The sequence below is a fragment of the Mesoplodon densirostris genome, chromosome 5, assembly GCF_025265405.1.
Source record: "Mesoplodon densirostris isolate mMesDen1 chromosome 5, mMesDen1 primary haplotype, whole genome shotgun sequence".
NCBI lineage: Eukaryota > Metazoa > Chordata > Mammalia > Artiodactyla > Ziphiidae > Mesoplodon > Mesoplodon densirostris.
The window spans coordinates 141,095,457-141,117,063 of NC_082665.1; the positions used below are offsets into that span (position 1 = coordinate 141,095,457).

Below are 21,607 nucleotides of genomic sequence, written 5' to 3' on the forward strand. Positions count from 1 at the left end.
TTAGTATGGGAAATTATATATCCAGAGATAAGATTTATGCATAGAAATGCATGCCTTAAGTGCTGCAAGTTTGCTAAAAGTGGATTCACATTTTAGCAGATCAGACCATGAGCCTCACTGAATGAAAGGAATTATTTTATCACTAAATTGCAGTCCATTACCATACCATTCCTCACCTGTAGCAGTTACTTGTATGATAAGCTGTTCGTAAAATTTGCTATTAATTATTCTTTCATGATATAGTATGATAGGAACAACTGAAAACATAAATACATGCAATCATGTTTACATATATCAGATTATAATGTAATTAAGACTTCTAGATGGTGCCTTCTCATAAATTAATACTTAGGAGTCCACTAGATATTCCCTACTATGGTGACCAAGCCAGTGTTGAAAGGGATATGTGGAAATGGGGATTCTTATCCCTTACTGTTGGGAATGTAAATTGGTACAAGACCATTGAAGATCAATTCAGTGATACCTAGTAAAGATGAAGATCTTCATATCCCATAAGCCAGCACTTTTATTTCTGGATATATATCTTTAAAAGGACTGCTATACATGTGCATAAGAACCATTGCCTTACATAATGTAAACAGCTAAACATCCGTTAAAATGGCAATGAGCAAAAATTGTATTCATTATACTCATAAAATGTAATAAGATGCAGTGGCTGAAAACAGTGTAATGCTATGCATTGTCATAAATTTTTAAAAACATAATTTTAAGTGACTAAAATGTGTTTGAGTTATACCTAAAATAATATTTATATAAATCAAGGAAAACAAGTAATTCTCTCTCACTTCATGTATAGGTATATTTAGTTATATATTTACATATATATATTTATGTATGTATGTATGTATGTATATAATTTCTAGGAACACATACTTTTATAGTAAAACCAGAGGCAGAATAACTATTAAGCTGATGAATCAGGCTAAAAGTCAGTTCATCCTAGTCCTGGTCCTTGGTCCTGCCCCAGACCTGTAGGCTTACGTCTTAATCCACTCCATACTCTTTCTGCAAAGGATGTCATCAGGAGCATATTGCTGATTTTGTTTCATTTCGTTGTATAACAGGTAGCACTTATTTGTCACTATATAGGCTTAAATAAATAGGCAGTCTCTCCCTTTGTACAGAGAGAAACTATTTTGGTGAGCCTTTTCAATCATGAAAATTTAAGTCAAACATTTAACAGCTAAATAATTAAATAATGGGGAAGTTCTGAACAGTGATGTAACATTGAATGGATGGACCTTCCGAAATAGTTTTGACAGGTCCTGGGAAAAGGCCATGGGCAGGCGTGATTGTGTCAAGATTATGATGGATTTTTTTTTTCATTTCCTTTTGGCTGAAACTGAAGATGGCGGATATAGAGTCTTTTCTTTCAGGGGGGGACAAGGACAGGCAAGGCAGGACATCCTGAGTAGATGAGCACGCCCAAACAACAGAGCAGTAGAGCTGAGGCTCAGGATAGAGAGACCGGTAGCGAGTTTCCTGGGAAGGGGCAGGCCCACTGACACTAGATTTCCTGATATTCATTTTCACGTCTCCTTTTGTGTACTTCAATCCCACTATGTTATCATCAAGCCCTGGGTTATGTCTGTTGGACATGCCCAACTTGTACTGCCTATATTTCATGGAATCAAGGGAGCAGACTAAAATACTGTAGCCTGCTGGCAAAATAAAACTGAAGCTGCTTGAAAAAGCCCAGGGCTTCATAGCACAGGGGTAGGAGGATTGTGTGACCATTTGGAGTATTGAGAGTGGTCCCGGTTCTTCCATAGAGGCGGCAGGTGTTAGGGGAGTTGGAATGAGAGCACTGTGAAGGTGAATGGCAGCAGGAAAGCAGCAGGATGGGGGATGAGGCCAACTGGTGGAGCAACATCTCCTATCTGCGGGAGCACTCAGTGACAGGACACTTGAACCTCTGGGAGGTCCCTTAAGGAGGGTTTGCAAGCCTCTCCTTGAGAAAGGCTGGGAAACCGAAAGGAATGGAGGGAAGGGGAGACCTCAGGTTGGTATCTGCTGGGCCTTTTTTAAAAAGAAAAAATGACGTTGGTGCTATCTTTGGCAGGACAGAGGAAGAAAGTATAATGGAAGAAATAGGCAGTACCTACACGTCATCAAGTTAGATGGCCTGGAAAGTCTTTGTTGCAGGTCAAATATTGAAAGATTCAGTGAGTCAAATGGCCATGTCCTAATGCATAGATGGTTGGCCTTATATAGGCCAAAACATATGTTTAATTCACTTAGGTTTTTATATTTTCTTTCAAAATTGGTACACTGTTGAAAGTCAAAATTAACTGGTCTGTTATGACCATAATTTAAAATACCATGTTTTTTAAATTAATTTCTATTGGAGTATGGTTGCTTTACCATGTTGTGTTAGCCTCCACTGCACAACAAAATGAATTAGCCATACACATACAGATATCCCCTCCCTTTTGGACTTCCCTCCCATTTAGGTTACCACAGTGCATTAGGTAGAGTTCTCTGTGCTCCACCGTATAAAATACCATGTTTGATAGTGCTAATAACAACTTAGTTTCTTTGGATCAAAGTTTTTCCAAATGCCCATGGCAAACATTAAGGAATTTAGGAAACATATAATTTAATTTAAAAATACTAATCATATTTATACACATTTTCTGAAAAATGGTAACTCAAATAATGGCAGCTCATTTTAACCTCGAACATTTCAAAACAACAACAAAAAGAAACATCTCTTTGCCAAATAAGAAGAACCCAAACTTTTGGCTGTCTACAGCCTGTGAGCTGACTTCATAATTTTTCATCACTATCCATGCCTTCTCAGGCCACTTAACTATTTTTAGAAGCAGACAGTGTTGCTGATAATGTAGTATATCCTACAAGTTCAACCTTTGCAAATCATGCCATCCAGGGCAACTGACTTGGTGAGCAAAATCTCCATGGTCATTTAGAAATATGAACTGTCTAGTCAAGTTTACAGTGCTTTTTTGTTTCCCCTCAGTGTGCAATGCAGCTAAATATTACCTGTATGTTTCATTTAACTTTATGAGATTATTGAAGGTTTCTACTTTCAAATTCCTGATTAATCAAATTCAACTAAAAATAAAAATAAAGATTCATTTATGTATGTAAAAAGTAGGAAATAATCCTTTTCTTGTTTGTTACAGGGAGAGAAAGTGGGGAGAAATCCAGAGTAAACATAAAAATATTGCTGTTCAAACATTTTCAAAATTTAAAAAAAATTATTTATAACTGTCAGAAACTTACATGTGATAGAATGTTTTATCACAGACTCTGGTACAGGAGATTTCTAGAAATTAGAAAAGTAGAATATTTCTAATGTAGTAGTGAGGGCAAAAATATATATTCCAAGAAGTAATTTTTAAACACTAAGTGGAAATAAGGCCCATAAAAATGAATGTTGTATGTTGTATATTTTCCTTCCTGGTTTTTATTATTTTGAAATTGGTCCCTCAGCCACCAGGTGGGATGATGGTTTCTGAATAGTGTTTACTTTTGATGATAGCTTTGTCTCCCCCTGTTGTTCAAAATGATAAAATACAGCACTCTGGAAACAGCAAGGCTCTCCGTTCCTCCAGTATTTGTAAGCTGACAAGAAGTAGACAGATACCCTCTGAAGTTTTATGCCTGCTGTGTTTCTCTCTTTGCTGCAAGAGGAGCCTTTTCTTTTAACCTGCATGCCTTTGAAGAAGTGACTCAGCATATTCATGGCCTCTAAAGGTAAGAGTAAATATAGGCAGCTAATAAATTTTTCCTTATATTATGACTGAAAATACACAGTTCTAAGGGTGTTACAATCGGTGAGATTGATACTTTAAAACCTGTCATTTAGTGCTTTTCAACGTTGAAATTTTTAACTTTGAGCTCCAAGGAGCATGTTGCATTAATTTTTTTTAAAAAATCCTCTATCTGATAGAATGTAAAAGTTAAGATGCAAACAGTGTTTTTGTTATCATAAATATAAACCTAGTGACTTGATGTGCAAAGCTGCAGAATAAAATTTAGAATGGGAATATTTAATGCCAAACACAAAGACAAGTTGATATTCCCAGTTTAAAGGGATTTGTAGAAAACTTTTCACACATAAGTTAAAAAGTGTTAAAGTACAGTTCAATATTTTAAAATTTCCCATTTGTTGTTTAAAATATGTGATACAGCTATTTATTATAGAGAATTAAACATGTGTTTTCAGGAAATCCTAGTAAATTTAATGGACTAGAAGTAAACATTTCTGAACTATGAAGCAAAACTCTTTCAAAATTTCTTTGATGGTAAATTATATCTAAAAAGCAAACAGAAACTAAGCAAGCAGATTAAAGACTGGGAGGGGGAACTGGTAAGTTTTCCTCAAATCCCTAAAACTGTAAATATCATTAGTGTTGTCTCACTTAAAGAACTTCTCAGAAGACAGGGGATGTGCTTGTTTTAGGAAACGGGTTGCAATCTCACAAAAAATACTTGTGAAGTGATATAAAAATGAAATTATAATGTGTTTTCATTCCATTATCAGAAGAAACCATTAAACTCTAGGCTATAATGAAAGTGAAGAATTATGATTAGTATAATTGGTGGAAACCTTTTAACCTAATTACAAATAGGATAAGAGAGTCCACAACTTAAAATATCCTAAATTAAATTAATGATCCATTCAGAGAAATGTGTATGCTTATTTGCTTCCTTTATCAAAATAGACTTTGGATGCTATTTAATTTGGAACAAAGGAAGTAATCTTTTCACTTTTTGTCAACATGTAGCATACACCAGTCCCTGAGTATCACTGGGAAAGCTCAAATTGTAAAATATAGATGTGAAACATCAAAATTATGAATTTTCATACATGTGTAGTTCATTTTTATATTTGAAGACAGACAAACAAAATCTTGGCAAGTTCTTTCTTTCATTTAAGACTGACACTAAGACTTAGTTCAAAACACTTCATCACTTTATCAAGTAAGAGTTACAGCAACAACTGCAGCCTGTAAGGTAAAGAGTTGCAGAGTATGTGAAATATTTATAAGCTAGTTATACATTTTTAAAAGAGTAGATAGAAATTCAAAGCCAGATAGAAATTCAAAGGAGTTCCTTCTTCATTTGGTGGTCTGAGTCTCTGAAGAAACTTGTGACTAGAAAGCAATATTATGATCAAAATATGATTAATCTACCAAAAAAGCAGTGATGCTCAGTGATGATAGGGGCTCAAGACTAAACTTAGAAGTAAAACTTACGGTAGAAAACTAACACTCTTGCTCCATCCCACTCAAAATATTTAACAGATGAAGTGGGTAAAACATCTGTGAGAGACCCTATACTACTTAAAAGAAGTGAAAAATGAATTTTCCTTTTGAATTAGAAATCTGGTTTTAGGGGGCAAGTTGGTTTATCATCATTATTTACCTAAAATATTTTTGTGGAGTTTTATTCAAATATATTTAAAGACATTATTCGTAATGTCATGATGTTTTCTGGCCCATGAAACTGTATTGGCAATTAGCATTTTCCCAGGGAATACAGGCTAATTAGACATTTCACACATTTTGTAGGAAGTTCAATCAGCACCACTAAATCAAAGGACAGTCTGGACACTGGATGCCATTAGAACTAAAGAAATATTTGTGTGGTCTGGAGTCCCTGGTTTAGTATAAATAAACACAATTTAAGAACAGGTTGGTCTCAGACTTTAAGTTTGAGAAAAACAGGAGTTTCCAGGATGATCTAAACTAAACAGAAGCTTCAGTTTAGGTCTTCAAAGGCTGTGCTGCTCCAATGTGAGCTGAAATCCCAGAAGACAAGCAAGTGATCTCAGAATGGTGATCCCAGCAGTCCCTGACTGAGCCTCTACTCCCCAGTAAAGACTTTGGACATGACCTGCTCTGGGCTCCAGTGCATTAACATCTCTTAATGCCATGAAATCTAAGGACCTAAAGACCTGGGTCAGAAATGTAGAGTCACTTGCCAGACACTCGAGAATCTACCGTGTTTTGTCACAGCAAAATAGTTTACAAGAGAAAATTGGAGTAATTTGCTAATCTTTTCAACAATAAAATTGGCAATGAGAGAGAATCTAATAGTCTTCTATCAGCTATTATTAGAAATGAATCCCTACACATTTTTTTAATTGAAGGATCACGTGTACAGTTAAGTGCGTAAAGGCACCAAACTTAAACTCCGTGATTTTAAAAATCAGGATGCACTTGTGTAACCACCACCAAGATCAAGATACAGAACATTTCTGGCACCTCATAAAGTTCCCTTTCTGGTCAATAGCCATGCACCTCCACTCCCAAGCATTATGAACTAGTTTTCCCCAGATTACAATTTTCTCTCTGCTTCTCTGAAAGTCAATGACAACAGTGTTTTGGGCACTAATGCCAAAGAAAGGATGTTTGTTGCCTTTTATTATTTTCTAGTTGTTATTGCGGTAGTGGCCGTTTGCTCCACTCCCAGATTCGACATGGTGTTACCTAGCCTTCCTCTCAGTTTACTCAGTGAGTAGCTCTCGAGAAGGGCTAAGAGCAAGAGGAATTCTAAAGTCTATATCCTTTGTGTCTGCCCCAAATCTGAGAGAAGTTCAGGATGGGGGCCTTTGGGGAAGCAAATTGTTATAATATTATTCAGTGTGGAGCTCTCTTTTCATGGGGCCAAATGACAAGTTTGTTTCCATTCAGTCCTACCCCTAAAGCGTGTGTCCAAATTCTAAATGTCAGAGACCAGTATAATCTTAGAAATCCATATTGGTCTCTTCCCACAACCTTATTGTTAAATGAATAAATGAATCATTTGGCAATTAATGTCCCTCATTAACACCAATTGTACACATGACTTTAATGAGCCAATTGTTACTAGAAACAGTTTATGTCAGTGTCCAAAGGACAACTCCTTAGGTGCCTGTGTTCCTTCATCAGGTTTGTTTGGGTTTTTTTAATCCCTCTCAGATGCTCACCCAGGCTATGCTTGGGAAGCAATGAATGAAGAGGAATTTATAATCTCCAAAGGAAAATCAGTCCTTTCTTCAGATTTTTTAGAGGTTTAAAAGATTCAGAAGAATACCTACCCCCCAACACACACACATATTACATGGACCTGGATATCAGGGCTGAAGAGAGACCATTCTAATCTACTGTGAATTATATAGCTGTCACTCCAATTTTAGTATATGTACAATGAATGCTTATCCAAATCTTTGTGCATCTGTTATAAATTTCTTCCTCATATTAATCCAGAGCCAGTTTCCTTGTCATTCCCATTCATAGGTTTTTAAAATAGTATAAATTACTTTTCTTCATAATGGCTTCTCTGATATTTGAAAACACCCGTCATGAACCTTGCTTGCTCCATACCTACACTCAATCTAAAACAGCAAAGTGTAAATGAAATGAATGCACATGTGAGAACTCTGACAATTTGGCTTAATAAAGATGAGAAGTAAAAACACTGATAGTCTTTGAAAGAAATAATGGTATCTAATGAGGGAGACAGCAAAATGGCAGTCATGTGAGAAGAAAAGGGAAAAATAATAGTAGAAAGGTAATAAAGTATATTTTTAACAAAGAAGAAGAATTTTGCATGCACCACTTACAAGTCTTATGCATAATATTAGGCTCCAGACTAAGGCAGTATAAATAACAAATCTCCGAATTTCAATCTAAGAGATAATTGAAATAGTAACAATTTTACCTGGCAATAATATAGAAAACAGGTGATTAAAAAATCAAAGCCAAACATTTTAGAATTCTGTAATTCTTTTATCCTTTGTAATTTTGGGTGAGATACAAAGGGATTCATACTGTCAAAATTTTTTTGGATGCTTTTATACCAAACACTGAGAGATCAAAGCTATATTAAATATTACACTGCCCTTAAGAAGCTCATAAATTAGTTACAAATATTCCCATTAGTTCTCAAAGTATATATCGTCAGACCAGCAGCATTAGTTTACCTGGGAACTAGTTAGAAATGCAAAATTCTCAAGCTCCACACCCACTCCAACCACAGAATTAGAAAGTCTGGAGTGTGGCCAAACAATGGGTGTTTTAATAAGCCCCCCAGCTGGTTCTGGTGCAGGCTAAAGCATAAGGACCCTGAATTAAATCTAGCCATAGCAGTATGATTGATAAAAAGAGACAAAATATCCTTGGAAATTATGAGGCGCCTTCATAATATTTGAGGAAGGGAGAATATGCTTGAAAGTCATAATTATGATTTAAAACCTATGTCTAAGGTTATCCTTTTATGAGTAGAGAACATCTAGTTTCTTTTGCCATTGATTTTCTTTCTGTAGTGTATAATCTTTTAGCTCTTTGAATAGAAGTTTCACTTGCCTTCAAGAAATATACTTTCTAAAATCATTTATTTTGCCCAAATTATCCAACTTTTCTCACAACTACCTCTGGTAATCTTCCACAGTCCTTTATCTCTGGCTTCGGGGTCAAGTGGTGCTGACAGTGAGTAGGAAAAATGAAGGAAAGGGCACTGTAGTGAGAGGCTACTGTGGGAGATACTCTACCCTCTGAATTAAGAGGAAGCAAATATTATAAGACAAACTAAATAAAATGGCCTACATTTAAATATGGACTGGGATGGTCATTCTCTTGCAGATGCACAGAACCAAAGAAGCAGAAGTCTGCCTGGTTTTCTTCCGGGAGCTTCAGACCCAGACCACGGCCTTCACATCTCACCTTCCAATCCAGGGAACCAAGTGTGGCAGCGGGGTCCCCCTCCATCAGGGAGTCTCCCTCCTGGTCTAGAATATTTAAGCCAGGTGCTTTTATCTCTCTATTTCTACTAAGTGTTTGCCCTTAAAATGAATATAAACTTGATTTCTTGCCTTTCAATCAAGGCTGAAGACTTCAACAAATAACTTACTGAAGTGAGAAAAGCGTTATAAATCATGAAATGATAAAATCTGTCTTTTATTTATTTCTATTATTTGGAAAGAAGTTTTTTCTTTTATGGTCACTTCTAATTTCCTTATTTAATTGTCAGAGGAAGAACACTAAACATTTTCGATTGAGCTGTTTAGCACATTTATCCTTTTACTGCTCATTGCTCAAGGTGTCAGCAAATTTAGCCTGGAGAAACTGTCTAATATGTCTAGTCACCTACAGCTATTTAATTAAGGACATTGAGTACTTGTCACTTTTTTTTTTGAAGATGTTGGGGTAGGAGTTTATTAATTAATTTATTTATTTTTGCTGTGTTGGATCTTCGTTTCTGTGCGAGGGCTTTCTCTAGTTGTGGCAAGCAGGGGCCAGTCTTCATCGCGGTGCACGGGCCTCTCACTGTCACGGCCTGTTTTGTTGTGGAGCACAGGCTCCAGACACGCAGGCTCAGTAGTTGTGGCACACGGGCCTAGTTGCTCCGCAGCATGTGGGATCTTCCCAGACCAGGGCTCGAACCCGTGTCCCCTGCATTAGCAGGCAGATTCTCAACTACTGCGCCACCAGGGAAGCCCTGAGTACCTGTCTTAATCAAGGCACATAAATGGTATAAAGCCTAGTCCCTCTCACCCAAACATTCTGCAACCTCATTGGCAAAGACAAAAAATGCAAGGCTGGGTACTAGAGCCAGATAAGCACACAATTTTAATTTGCGCAGGTGTACAGAGAAGAGAAACGTTGCTAAAGATCAAAATACTCAGGAGAGACTTCTGCAATGAGTTGAGAGTTCAACATCTTCAACTGAATCTCAAAAAGTGGATGGAAATCCAAGAGAAAATCAGCCTATCAAGTTAGCATTGTCTTCTGATGCTCTTGCATCTCCAGGCCAATTTGCTTGAAAGATCATATTATCATTAGATATAGCCACTGTTCTAGTCATTGGAGGGTAAGCAATGATTCAAGCCTTATAATAAATCAATCAAGAAATATTATCACCTGAATTCTATGGCACATAAATAGCAATTGATATTTATGTATATTATTGTTGCTTTTGTATTTATCCTACAAAAGATTAGAAATACACTTACACTAATATTGAGATGTCAGCACATCTGCTGCAATTTTCAGCTTGTTTGGCACTCTTTCAAACTATAAAGTCTATCTCCTTTATCAAAATCAAATCTCTGTGTTAATTCCCTTAAGGTGCAAGAGATTTCTGTTATGCCTGATAGGGTTTAAGCTGCACACAGCATATGTTCCTGGGAAAATGTTTATAATTGCAGATGCCTTCTCCAGAAACCCACTGGCAGACAAATGTACTTTAGAGACTGGAGAGCTCAGGGAGATATGTAAAAGAGCTGGAAAGGCTAACCTACCATCTTCCATCTGCAGGAAGGATCAGCTGTAAGAGCTGACTAGAGTTGATTAACTGCTGCAAGCTGTTTGGGAATGTTGTCAGACAAGGTTTCGCCGAGTATAAAAGTGATATACCAGTGCCAGAGGGCTGAGGTTTGATGATCACATATGGTCATCACATATTCTTCTTCCATCCATGAATGATGACACACCCGGAGCCAGATGCTTGACATGAATACACTTTTTTCATATTTGATAGAGATATGAACCCGTTGGCTGCAGTTCTAAAATGAAGTCAATTTTCCAAACGTATACATTTGGTAATCTTTTTCAGAAAACAAAAACATGCCACAAATTGGTGGATATTTTACTTCAAAGGGAAAGGAAATTTATAACCTTTATACTAAAAGAACACTAATTTGCTTTAAAGTGGTGCATATAGAAAAGGATGAATGCACATTTTGAAAGTTTAATACTACTAGTTGTAAGAAACATATATATAAATAATTTTGTGAGTTAACTTTTATCTAAAACCATAAGATTAAATAAAACTATGAACATTTGAAAATAGTACATGCTTCAATAAACAAACAGGAAAATATTCAATAAAAATCCTTCTAAGTTAAAAAACTCAAAGTAAAATTTTAAAAAATATCATCTACTCTCCTTTAATCAAGACTATCCAATGACTGCTACTGAAAATCATGTTTCCATTAATAACTTGAAAATAAACTCCCAAACGGTGTGTGTGTGTGTGTGTGTGTATACATACAAATGTACATGCACATACTTATATGTCTAGACATGTATATATATACATATATGTTGTTCATGTAGGTTAAACTTAAGAATAAAACAAATACATTCTCTTTCCAGATGGATTAACATGTTCATAATAGTCAATAACATTTTATCCTATAAGCGTCAAAAGATAACTATTATAATTTAGTCACCTATAGCTAAGAGTAGTGAGTCAAAGTCTACAAGGACACATGTAAAGATCCCATTTATTTTGCTACATGTATTAAATGGAATCAATGATACCTGTAAACCTGATAAATTATACATAAGAATTGATTCTTAGTTACATATCCAAGGCTGTAATTAGGTTTCCATTCTATACCTTTCATATTTCAGGAGTCCTTTACTTGCCCTGACACCCGAATACATGACACAATCTCTTTAGACTTTCCAACAATTCCTAGGTCATCAATTAAGAGCAAAAGATGAAAAGGGCTCTTTTGGACCATGGTTTATAAGTGGCCTGGGGTGAGTTAAAGGAAACTACAAGAACAACCAAAACCAAGACCCTCAAATCCAGGAGGTTTGCCCACAGAGGTAGATTAAGTCAAATGTTATTACAGAGGATGGGTGAGTATAAGAGTAAATAGGGAGGAGAGGTACTCAGAAGTCCCATAGCATCACTTAAGACTTGTTTCTCCCAGTTCCTAAGATTAGTTTAGTGATGTGGTACAGCAGAGTAAAGAACACGTCAAAATCAGCGGCATTACTGCCTGGGTTCAAATCCCAGTGTAACCACTTATTGATACATGCTCTGTGATCTTGAGCAACCTACTTTCTCTCTCTGGGATTGTTTCCTTAAATGTAAAATGTAATGATATCTAGCTCTCTGATGTGTGTGAGGACTAAATCAGACACTATGTCAAAAAATCTGGCACAGTGACTACCTCATGGTAGTCATTAAATAATCAACTGCTATTATTAGATATTAGAGAGGTACAACTTCCCTTTTCAATTAATAGTCTCTAAATTTCAAGGCTGAAAACTTGATCCATGACACAAATAGTCAAAGCTCCTAAACTCACTTAGCTTCTGCCCCCATACTCCTTCTCTATCTCCTTACTCCTACATAGATCCACTGCTTAATAATCATGCATGTCCTTTTGAAGCTTACCCCTTCTCTTTCCTCAACCCTCCATTTTCCTCAAAAGAGGAGAACAGAACTAACAACACTACACAACAGACCGATTCAAATTTTTTTAAAAAACTTTGTCATAGTTGTTAAAATATATTTTAGAATATCTTAAATCATAAATTTTGGAAAAAATATTTTTGTGAATCTTAAAATGGAGGTCACATGCACTTTTATCAATAATAAGACTTAAATAGAAGAAATGATATTAGTTTTTACCTCCACCTCAGGATATACAAGGAGAGGGAAGGAAATAAGGTAATGTCATATTTTCTGTGTTTGTAATGCCCAATCAATTCCAACTGTTAGTATTGATTACTTTCATTTAAAAGTTATCAGTGAGTTTATTAATGTGAAGGGAGAATAAAGTGAAGAAAATTTTAAGGCCAGATAGAAAATGAAGCATTTAAAAAAGTAATAATCAGCATTGCATTCAGTGTTCATGATTTTACCTTAGTGAATCTTCAAGTATTGAATATCAAAATGAAAACATACACAAATAAAATTCACTCTAAGAACATATTTTAAATATTTCCTTTAAAAAGCAGTTTGTACTATATTCTGTTTAATAAGTCACTTCTCAACCGTGGCTACTTTATTTCTGTAAATTAACTTCATTTCTAATTACATAGGCAAGTTTTAATGTGTCATGCATTTAGTGGCTTAACTCTTTTCTGCTTAAATTGGTACTTTGTTGGCATCAGAAGGATTTCTGGGTTTTTTTCCCCTAGTTCAAAGGAAGATGTGAATGAGAAAATTTTAAAGAATAGCTTTTTTCAGCTTTAACAAAGACGTTTCATCACTGTGAGGAATGAGTTACTGAATGACAGAGTGAAAGCAGAGTTATAGGGCTGAGAGGAGAGGCCATGCATGTAGGTGATTACTGTTTTGTTTCATTTTGGTTCATTTCTTTTAAAAAGAGAGGGAGAGAGAGAGAGGTTTAAAACCTTATAGGCATTCTTATTCAGATTGTTTAAAAATATTCTCAAAGGTATTGTTTCCAAGAGCTACACTTTTATCTGATTACCACAGAAAATAACACAGAGCTAATCACAGTTGTTAATGTTTTTCTGGGCAATTCTGCCTTGAAATTTTCAGGGTTCTTGTAATTTTTAAATTTTACTTGAATAAAAACCATGTTATCTTCTTTTTCATTATAAAATGTGAGCTGTTTTCAACCATTTCCCTCACAGAGAACATGAAGATCACCTAATTTCAGGTAGCCTAGTAAACAGGTTAATAGTAATATCTGCAAAGGTTTTCAAAGACCTGTGGTGTAATACTTTTTATCTCCTTTATGTCATCTTTTAACAGTTAGACCTGATAATTATACATCAGCAGGTGGAGCTTCTTGGAAGTAAGTATATTATATTCCGTAATTATTAAAACTGTTGAAATGTTTTAAGTTTCAGAAGTTTCATTACATCTAAATATTTTATAAATGATAAAGCTAAATGTTTAAGATAGATTAAAAAGAGCACTAGGCCTATTTTTAAAAATAAATATTGAAAGTAAAATTATTAGTCTGATATAGATAAACATAAAAGCATACAACTCCCCAAGTCTTTGATGATACTATCATTAGGAATCTAATATTATTTTTAATCTTAAAGTAATAAAAACTATTTGGTCATTTCCATGGCTGCTAATAGTTTAAATTTTCTTAATGCTGTAATTTCAGACATGGAAATCAAGGTTGAGACTAAATAACAAAAAATCATCAAAACAAAATATGTTTTATCATAGTGTCAGTGATTCGTCAAATAGGCAAATCATTTAACAATACACAAATTTACAGCAATGACTAACTGAATTCAAATTAATCAAGTATTTTTGTCCTTAACTAAGATATGTCAAAATTGTAATAGATAGCATGCAGCTGTAGATATAATACCAGATAGAGATTTTAGACAAAATCATTACTATCAGTGTGAGTTGTCTCAGTAAATTCCATAACAGTGATAGAATTATTATCTGAGTATTTGATTCTTCTTTACAGCATTGCTTCCCTAGTTGAAAGTGGTACTATATGTGTCCAAGTAGGTCATATATCTGTAATCAAAATTTAGTAATTGCACAGCTTTGTCCTCAGAGTTTACTTTGATTTCTATGCCTAAATCCTCAAAATTTCGAGCACAGAAGTAGATCTGTCTGAATAAGATACCATATACTTAATAACTGATCATACACTCTGTTTTCTTTTAATAACACAACCATTTTTACTCATATAAAGTTTTGATAGTAAGCAATAAGCATGATTTTGATAATTTTTTTTTTTTTTTTTTTTTTTGCTCCATTAGTGATACTTGGCACTGAGACCTCCAACAAATATGAGATTAAAAACCACTTGGGACAAAGAATTTACTTTGCAGTGGAGGAAAGCATCTGCTTCAATCGTACTTTCTGTTCCACACTGAGATCTTGCACTCTGAAGATCACCGATAACTCGGGTCGAGAGGTGATTACAGTCAACAGGCCCTTGAGGTGTAACAGCTGCTGGTGCCCTTGCTACCTACAAGAGGTTAGTCTTTGGCTCTGGGTGTGCTTGTATTTTTCCATGTTTGGGAAGATCAGAAATTATTTCTTAACTAAATGGCATTCATCTGGAGATATGGGGCAATTAACCTTTCAATTGGTTGAATTAGAATGTTGCTCCTTTAGGATCAGAACAGCTTGAGGATTTGGGTGATTCACTACATTTTTTTCCTTTCCAACCAAAAACTATAGTGGCTTCTGTGATGTTAATTGGTAAAGACAGCTCATGCATCATGTAAATGAGACACATCCTCCTGAATCTCTGTATTAGCCACGTAATTGTAATAGCTATAAGTTCCACCATTAAGCAAATCTACCCTTTTTCTTCTCTTATTGGTGCAAAGTTCAGGGTTTGCTGACTGATACTAAACTGTTCTAAAGTATTCTCTTGGGTAGGTATTATTTTTAGTACAGAATCTCAGGTTCTATTCACCCATTTATGACAAACTTCAAGGTTTAGCAAAGACTATGTTATTGTTCTGGAGGGAATCATCTGATTCTTATATTTTTAATATATAATAGATTTTCATCACTATTTAATAGATCTATAGTAATAACTTTCATTGACATGATGCAGCTAAATTGATATGGAAACTATACTTACTTTGATGTTTTTGATATCAAAACTCCTCTATAAGTTAGAAGGAATAGATTATACTCTCTACATTTTGCAATTGAGGAAACTGGGGCTTAGAGTGGAGGTGCCTTACCTATGATCACACATCTAGAAGACACAATTAATGGGACTTGATCCAGGTGTCTTTATTCAAGCCCAAGCTTATCTATTGAGGACCTATGTATAAATAGTCTACTTAGCACAAAGGGAAATAGATAGTAATATGGAACTCTCCTTAATTAGAGAAGTTTCTCACAATATATATTGAAGCTAATTCTCCATGTATAGGCAATTACCTGGCTAAGTGATAGGATTGCTAAGGTACTCATATACGGAGCCCAAGAATTTTTATACTTCTACTGGGGATATTCAAGATCTAATATGCCCCAAGATGCTAAACTTAGTATAATCCAGAATATATGCCCATTTGAAAATTTCTGATAATTGATATTTTATTTCAAAGTAGCCCCATGTCATATAACTTAACCATAAGACGCATCTTAATACTGATTAATATTTTTTTAATTTGGTTAAAATCACATCAGTTACTTTAAAACTTATCCTAGAACAAATCTATATAATTCTAAGAAGACTTGTTGAAACCTCCTTTGTCCATCTAAAAACACTACAGACATGCACATAAGACTATGAACTTAACAAATAAGGAAAGACAAAAGGATATCAGATGATGAGCGCTGGTTTGATCTAAAAGCAAATAATGTTCATCATTTTCACCCACTTCCAGCTTATTTTACAAAGTATTGGATTTAGCTACATAAATATGTTGAATTACAATATTATGGACAATAAAGAAATTAGGGGAATAAAGGGTGATGGAGTAAAATACTAAAGTCAGCCCGGAAAATGCAAGTGCTAGTCTTTAACACTTTGGACAAAATGAAACAGAAATCAAATTGGTGTGTAACAACTGTAACTCTGCAAGAAGCATTTGTTTTTAACTGAGCACAGAGAAGCTAGAAGTTGACAATCCAAAGAGAAAAAAGTTCATAATAATCAGTAAGTGAGACTTAAAAATAGATGTGTGTTGTGGCCACAACTGAGAGGGGATAAATATGAAATACCTCATAGGAAACATCTTCAATGCTTGACCAATTATTGTACTTGGAACAAAATGGCAAAGAAGCCAGTGTCCCAGGGTCAGAAAACAGCTTTGGGATAGGTTCTCCTTAGGGAAGGAAGATCAAAGACATGGACGTTTAGTGCATAAGGCAGGACACATATCTATACAGTGAATTTCTTTGTTTCTATAAATTATTAAAAAAAAACAGTATAACATAGAAGCAGATATTTAGAATCTTTTATATACTGTTTAGAAGTAAGCTGACATTATAGTAAAATTAAAATACAACAAACTTAGGAAATCTTATTTTATTATCTCTTGTTACAGTTAGAAATCCAAGCCCCTCCTGGTACTATAGTTGGTTATGTTGCACAGAAGTGGGACCCCTTTCTGCCTAAATTCACAATCCAAAACGCAAACAAAGAAGATATTTTGAAAATTGTTGGTCCTTGTGCAACATGTGGCTGTTTTGGCGATGTGGATTTTGAGGTATGATTGACAAAATGAAGGACCGTTTCACTTAGGTCCTGATTTTTTGCAACATAATTCAATTTTTAAAATGTTCAAATCATGAAATATCTCTGAAATAAATTTAGAAAATTATATATTTGTGAAATAATGTAACAAGTAATATTGTACATGCCAATAACTCATAATTCCAGAGATAGTAAGTTCAAGAATTTTTTTAAAACATACTACAAAAATTTGATTTATGTGGAATATAGCACCTATGGTATAAAGCAAATATATTTAGTTCAGAATCACCAAAATTACATCTTCTTTCCTACATCCCTGGTGGTAACATATCCAGTCCTGATCTCAAGAGCACACTCCATTAAAATACCATTAAGTTAAAAGTTATGTTCATAAGACTTGCTAACTTCATTTTGTAAAACAATCTATTCTCATATAAACATATTTGTGTAAATTGGATGTTAAAAAACAGTAATTACTTGCAAATTCAATGTATAAGAATATGAACTATCTTAACAGATTTTCCTAGAGGATATAGTCTAATTTAAAGTATGTCTTTCTTTTTCATTTATTCACTCCATTCATTCATGTATATCCCACATAGGACATTAAGGTTCTAGGATTTCAGGGAACACTATTCACCTAGAATACAATGTACATTTTGCAAAATGAGCTGTCATAACTCCAGCCCATCCCAAAAAGACTTGGTATAACTTTCTTAAGAGTAAAGGATAAAAATATGCCCTATGATTGAGGAGAGTTTAAGAGTTTTATTATTCATGGTATAGACATGGCCTAAGTAACTTTCTCTATTTTCTATCCTCTACTCCCATACAGAAAGTGAAAGTTTATACTGAATCACTTTCAGCCTTTGAATGAGAAACAGGGCAAGCAAATGAATAGTGGATAAAGTTTAGCTGTAGATTCTTTCTAGCTGAAAAGAACTATAGACTTTTCATGTCAAATTAGTCTGAATTTCCTGTGTGGTACATTAGCCCAGAGAATTTTTCAAATGAAAAATAGGACTTAGGGTTAGTTATAAAGGAATGACCTAGTAAATATCTGAGTATAATATAAAAATGAAATTGAGCAATGAGTGATAATATTTAAACATATTAGTAATTATAAAATCTTAGCAATAAAAATTAAAAGGTTATAAATTGTACTTAGAAATTATTTTTTTCTAAAAAATTTCTTCTAAAATATTTCACAAACATATTTTTTTCTTTATTGATGAAGAATTCAGATTTAAAATCTGGACTTCAGGTAAAGGAATCATGGTTAGACCATATAATTGAGACTATGTACCTGCTGCCATCTTGTGGTAGCCTGGCCTCAATTACTTGAGGCTATTAAATTCTCAATCTGCATACAAAAACAAAAAGAAAAAATAAATAAAGGAATTACAATGGATTAAAAAAATGTCAGAAAAGCAAAATTCCTGAAGAGTAAACTGGAAAGTTAAATCTACAAACCGATGCTTATATAAAGGAATGAGTACCATCAAATTGTCATTTAAAGATGATGAATAAAATAATTCCTATCTCTCATGAAGTAAATATATGAAGAAATGTAAAACCATCTGTATCACCTTCAAATTTACAACTTCTTATTTTCTTTTCAAAGGTGAAGACCATTAACGAAAAGCTTACAATTGGGAAGATTTCAAAGTACTGGTCAGGATTCGTAAATGATGTCTTCACCAATGCTGACAACTTTGGAATTCACGTTCCTGCGGATCTAGATGTGACAGTCAAAGCAACCATGATTGGTGCTTGTTTTCTCTTTGTAAGTGCAGTCTTAAAGAGTAAAGGTGATTTATTTCTTTCCTTTTCCCTTGTTGATTATTATAGAGCCAATCCCGTTTTACACAGCATTTACCCCAAAGATTAAGTTTAAACATAGAAGGTTAGTTTGGGGCCAACATTCTTCAGAAGTCAGAATGTACGAGCCTGCATTTCTATTAGGCAGGCCTCCTCCAGTGGCCCTCATACCCCCTCTTCCTCGAGGGCTGATACCCCATCCACATCCTACTCATCATTTCTCGAAACCTGAGTTATCCTTCTCTTTCAACTTTAATTTAGACTTTTGGCTTATTTTCACTTTCACTGAAAAATATTTAAACTTAAATATCATATTATTTATCCTACATAAAGTTCAGGACTGCTTAATAGCTTACCAAGGAATTAGGTGATATTCAGAATGTGAAAAGTAATGTTTTCTTGCCCTTCCAATATGTACATAGATACATGAGTAGACAGAGATGAGTTAAGATGTATCAGTTTCTATTATTACAAAGATATGATGTCTTTGTCCTTTCTTCTCAACTTCCAATTTCATTAAAAAACATTTTCTTCTAGATTGGTGATAGGAGAACAGAAGTCAAGTAATACCAGTGCCAAAGGTATTGGCTTTTGGTCTGGTTTTCCTGACTTTCCTTCTAATATCTCCCTCATTGCTTACCATCTTCAGTGCATTCACAAAAGCTCATGGAGTTATAAAATAAACCTACATTCTTCCTCTCATATTTTGTTATTCTTCAGGGTTTTAGGACCCTAATCTTACGGTGATATTAATGTGTGCTGCTGTGGGGGAAAAAAGGGGTCCTATTTACTTAGTTTCTTCTAGAGACACTTGGGAATTATATGAACTAAAAATAATTCCCCGGTAACATCACTGATGGATACTTAGAGTTTAATTTAAAATATATATTAGGGGACTTCCCTTGTAGCACAGTGGTTAAGAATCTGCCTGCCAATGCAGGGGACACGGGTTCAATCTCTTGTCCGGGAAGATCCCACATGCCGCGAAGCAAGTAAGCTGGTGCACCAGAGCTACTGAGCCTACGCTCTACAGCCCATGAGCCACAACTACTGAGCCCCCGTGTGAGCCACAAACGTTGAAGCCCAGGCACCTAGAGCCCGTGCTCTGCAACAAAGAGTAGACCCCACTTGCTGCAACTAGAGAAAAGCCTGCACACAGCAATGAAGACCCAACGTAGCCAAAAAAAAAAACAAAACAACCAAACAAACTATATATATATATATATATTAGAATTTTTTTCTCCAGCAGCTTTAGAGAAACTATTTTAACTTATTCATTCCCTATCATTGGTAGAGGTAGAATTAATGTGTAGAGAGCTAGGTTTCTATACTTACTAAGTCATCACTTACCCTCAATTCCCATTTTCATCTACAGATCTAACCAAGTCCAGTCAATCTTGACTGTCACCTAATACTTTTTCAATTTCCCACTCTCCTTACCTGTTTGGTAAGGCTTTTAATTTGCCACTTCCTGCTCACCCCTTCTATTTTTTGACAATTTCTGCATTTCGACACCAAACATGTCGGGGATCATGTGCATGTATGCACATAAAGGCACGTGCGCATGCTCACACACACATGCCCTTTTCCCAAAACCTTAATTTGGCCTTTCTGTTTAAACCCCTTACTTGATATTTATATTAAAAATAGATTAGCTTTAATCTGCCCTACTGACCTATTTTATGTAACAAGCTGATGGCAAAAATGCACTGTCAACAATTCCCTATGCCTATAAACTGAAGAAGTACTGATCTAGATAACATCCGAATAATCTGAAAGGATAACTTCTTAACTCCAGTGTCTGAGGGAGAAACACACTCACTGAGACTATCAGACAGCTCCTATCCATTGCTTTTCCTTTCCTTTTGACCATAATATCATAAAATATTTGCACTTTTTTGGACAATATAGCTTTTAAGATAATTTGTCACCAAGAATTGTCTTTATTGCTGTCTCCATTTTGTTACCTTGTGGTGAGAGATCTTTAGATAGCTGTTGGTGTGAGGATATTCCCCGATCCAAACAGCAAAATTCACAAGTGTAATCTTATTATTGGTCTCTTCTTGTTTGAGGCTACCACTACACAACACACAACTCTGACCCCTCCCCACCAAAGTTCCCTCTGGTATACTTCCTCAGATGACTGCCGAGTTACTGACCACAAAGTCCATAATGATATGTCTACCTCTTGTTTAAAGGTCAGAGTCTATTACAACTTCCCTCGCTGACCCAGACTGCCCTACAATCTAATTCTAAAATGTCTTGATCACCCCAAATTTGACTGGTGATACCATGCTGATTCAGATAAGGTTTCCAAGTTACTTGTACTCTGCAAATTAGACATCTAAGTGTCATGAAGCGAAAAACTTTGATTTCTCTCCTACTGATAAATCACATGTTCCTGGAGCACCACTGGGAAACATAATTGCTTTATGTAATCAAAGCTTACATGTGAGACTCTTGTTGCCTTTTTGTAAATTCACTCATATTCCATTTATTTATTTGTAGGATTTTATGTTCTTTGAACATTCACTTGCTGGATTATAACAAGCAAGATGACAAAAACAATAAAATATGCAGAACAGATTTCAGTAAGTAAAAGACAAGTTTAAATGATCTCTTTCCCTTTGAAGAGGTCTATATTTGATGCTAATTCTTTTTCATTTTCTTCTAGAAATCCCCTGGGCTCTGGATTTCATTTCTGAATGGCTTGAGTATTGGCTTTTTTTGGTAACAAAATGTTAATTATTATATTTATTAAAGCATAATGTAATGAAGCAATTATCTGGTTGTGAATGCATGATAGCTAAAGACAAGATGACTGGCCCTAGCAGAGTGTCGCTTGGAGAGATTACCATTCTTTCTTTTTATCCTTTTGAAGTTATTGCATGG

The 21,607-nt window shown here is 34.9% G+C and overlaps 1 protein-coding gene across 1 annotated transcript; it reads left to right on the forward strand.

Annotated features, from left to right (window-relative positions):
* Positions 1 to 3,728: 3,728 nt before the first annotated feature.
* PLSCR5 (phospholipid scramblase family member 5) lies at positions 3,729 to 21,262 on the forward strand. The gene is made up of 7 exons (XM_060100215.1): positions 3,729 to 3,741; positions 8,616 to 8,779; positions 13,501 to 13,543; positions 14,487 to 14,707; positions 16,746 to 16,907; positions 18,519 to 18,680; positions 21,224 to 21,262. The coding sequence occupies exons 1-7, from the start codon at positions 3,729 to 3,731 to the stop codon at positions 21,260 to 21,262; spliced, it is 804 nt and encodes a 267-aa protein (XP_059956198.1).
* Positions 21,263 to 21,607: the final 345 nt, after the last annotated feature.

What these genes read in the sequence shown, in the direction of transcription:
- PLSCR5 (XM_060100215.1), top strand. An exon ending in TTGGCGATGTGGATTTTGAG is followed by an intron (nt 16,908 to 18,518) that starts GTATGATTGACA and finishes TTCTTTTCAAAG; the next exon opens with GTGAAGACCATTAACGAAAA. An exon ending in TTGGTGCTTGTTTTCTCTTT is followed by an intron (nt 18,681 to 21,223) that starts GTAAGTGCAGTC and finishes ATTTATTTGTAG; the next exon opens with GATTTTATGTTCTTTGAACA.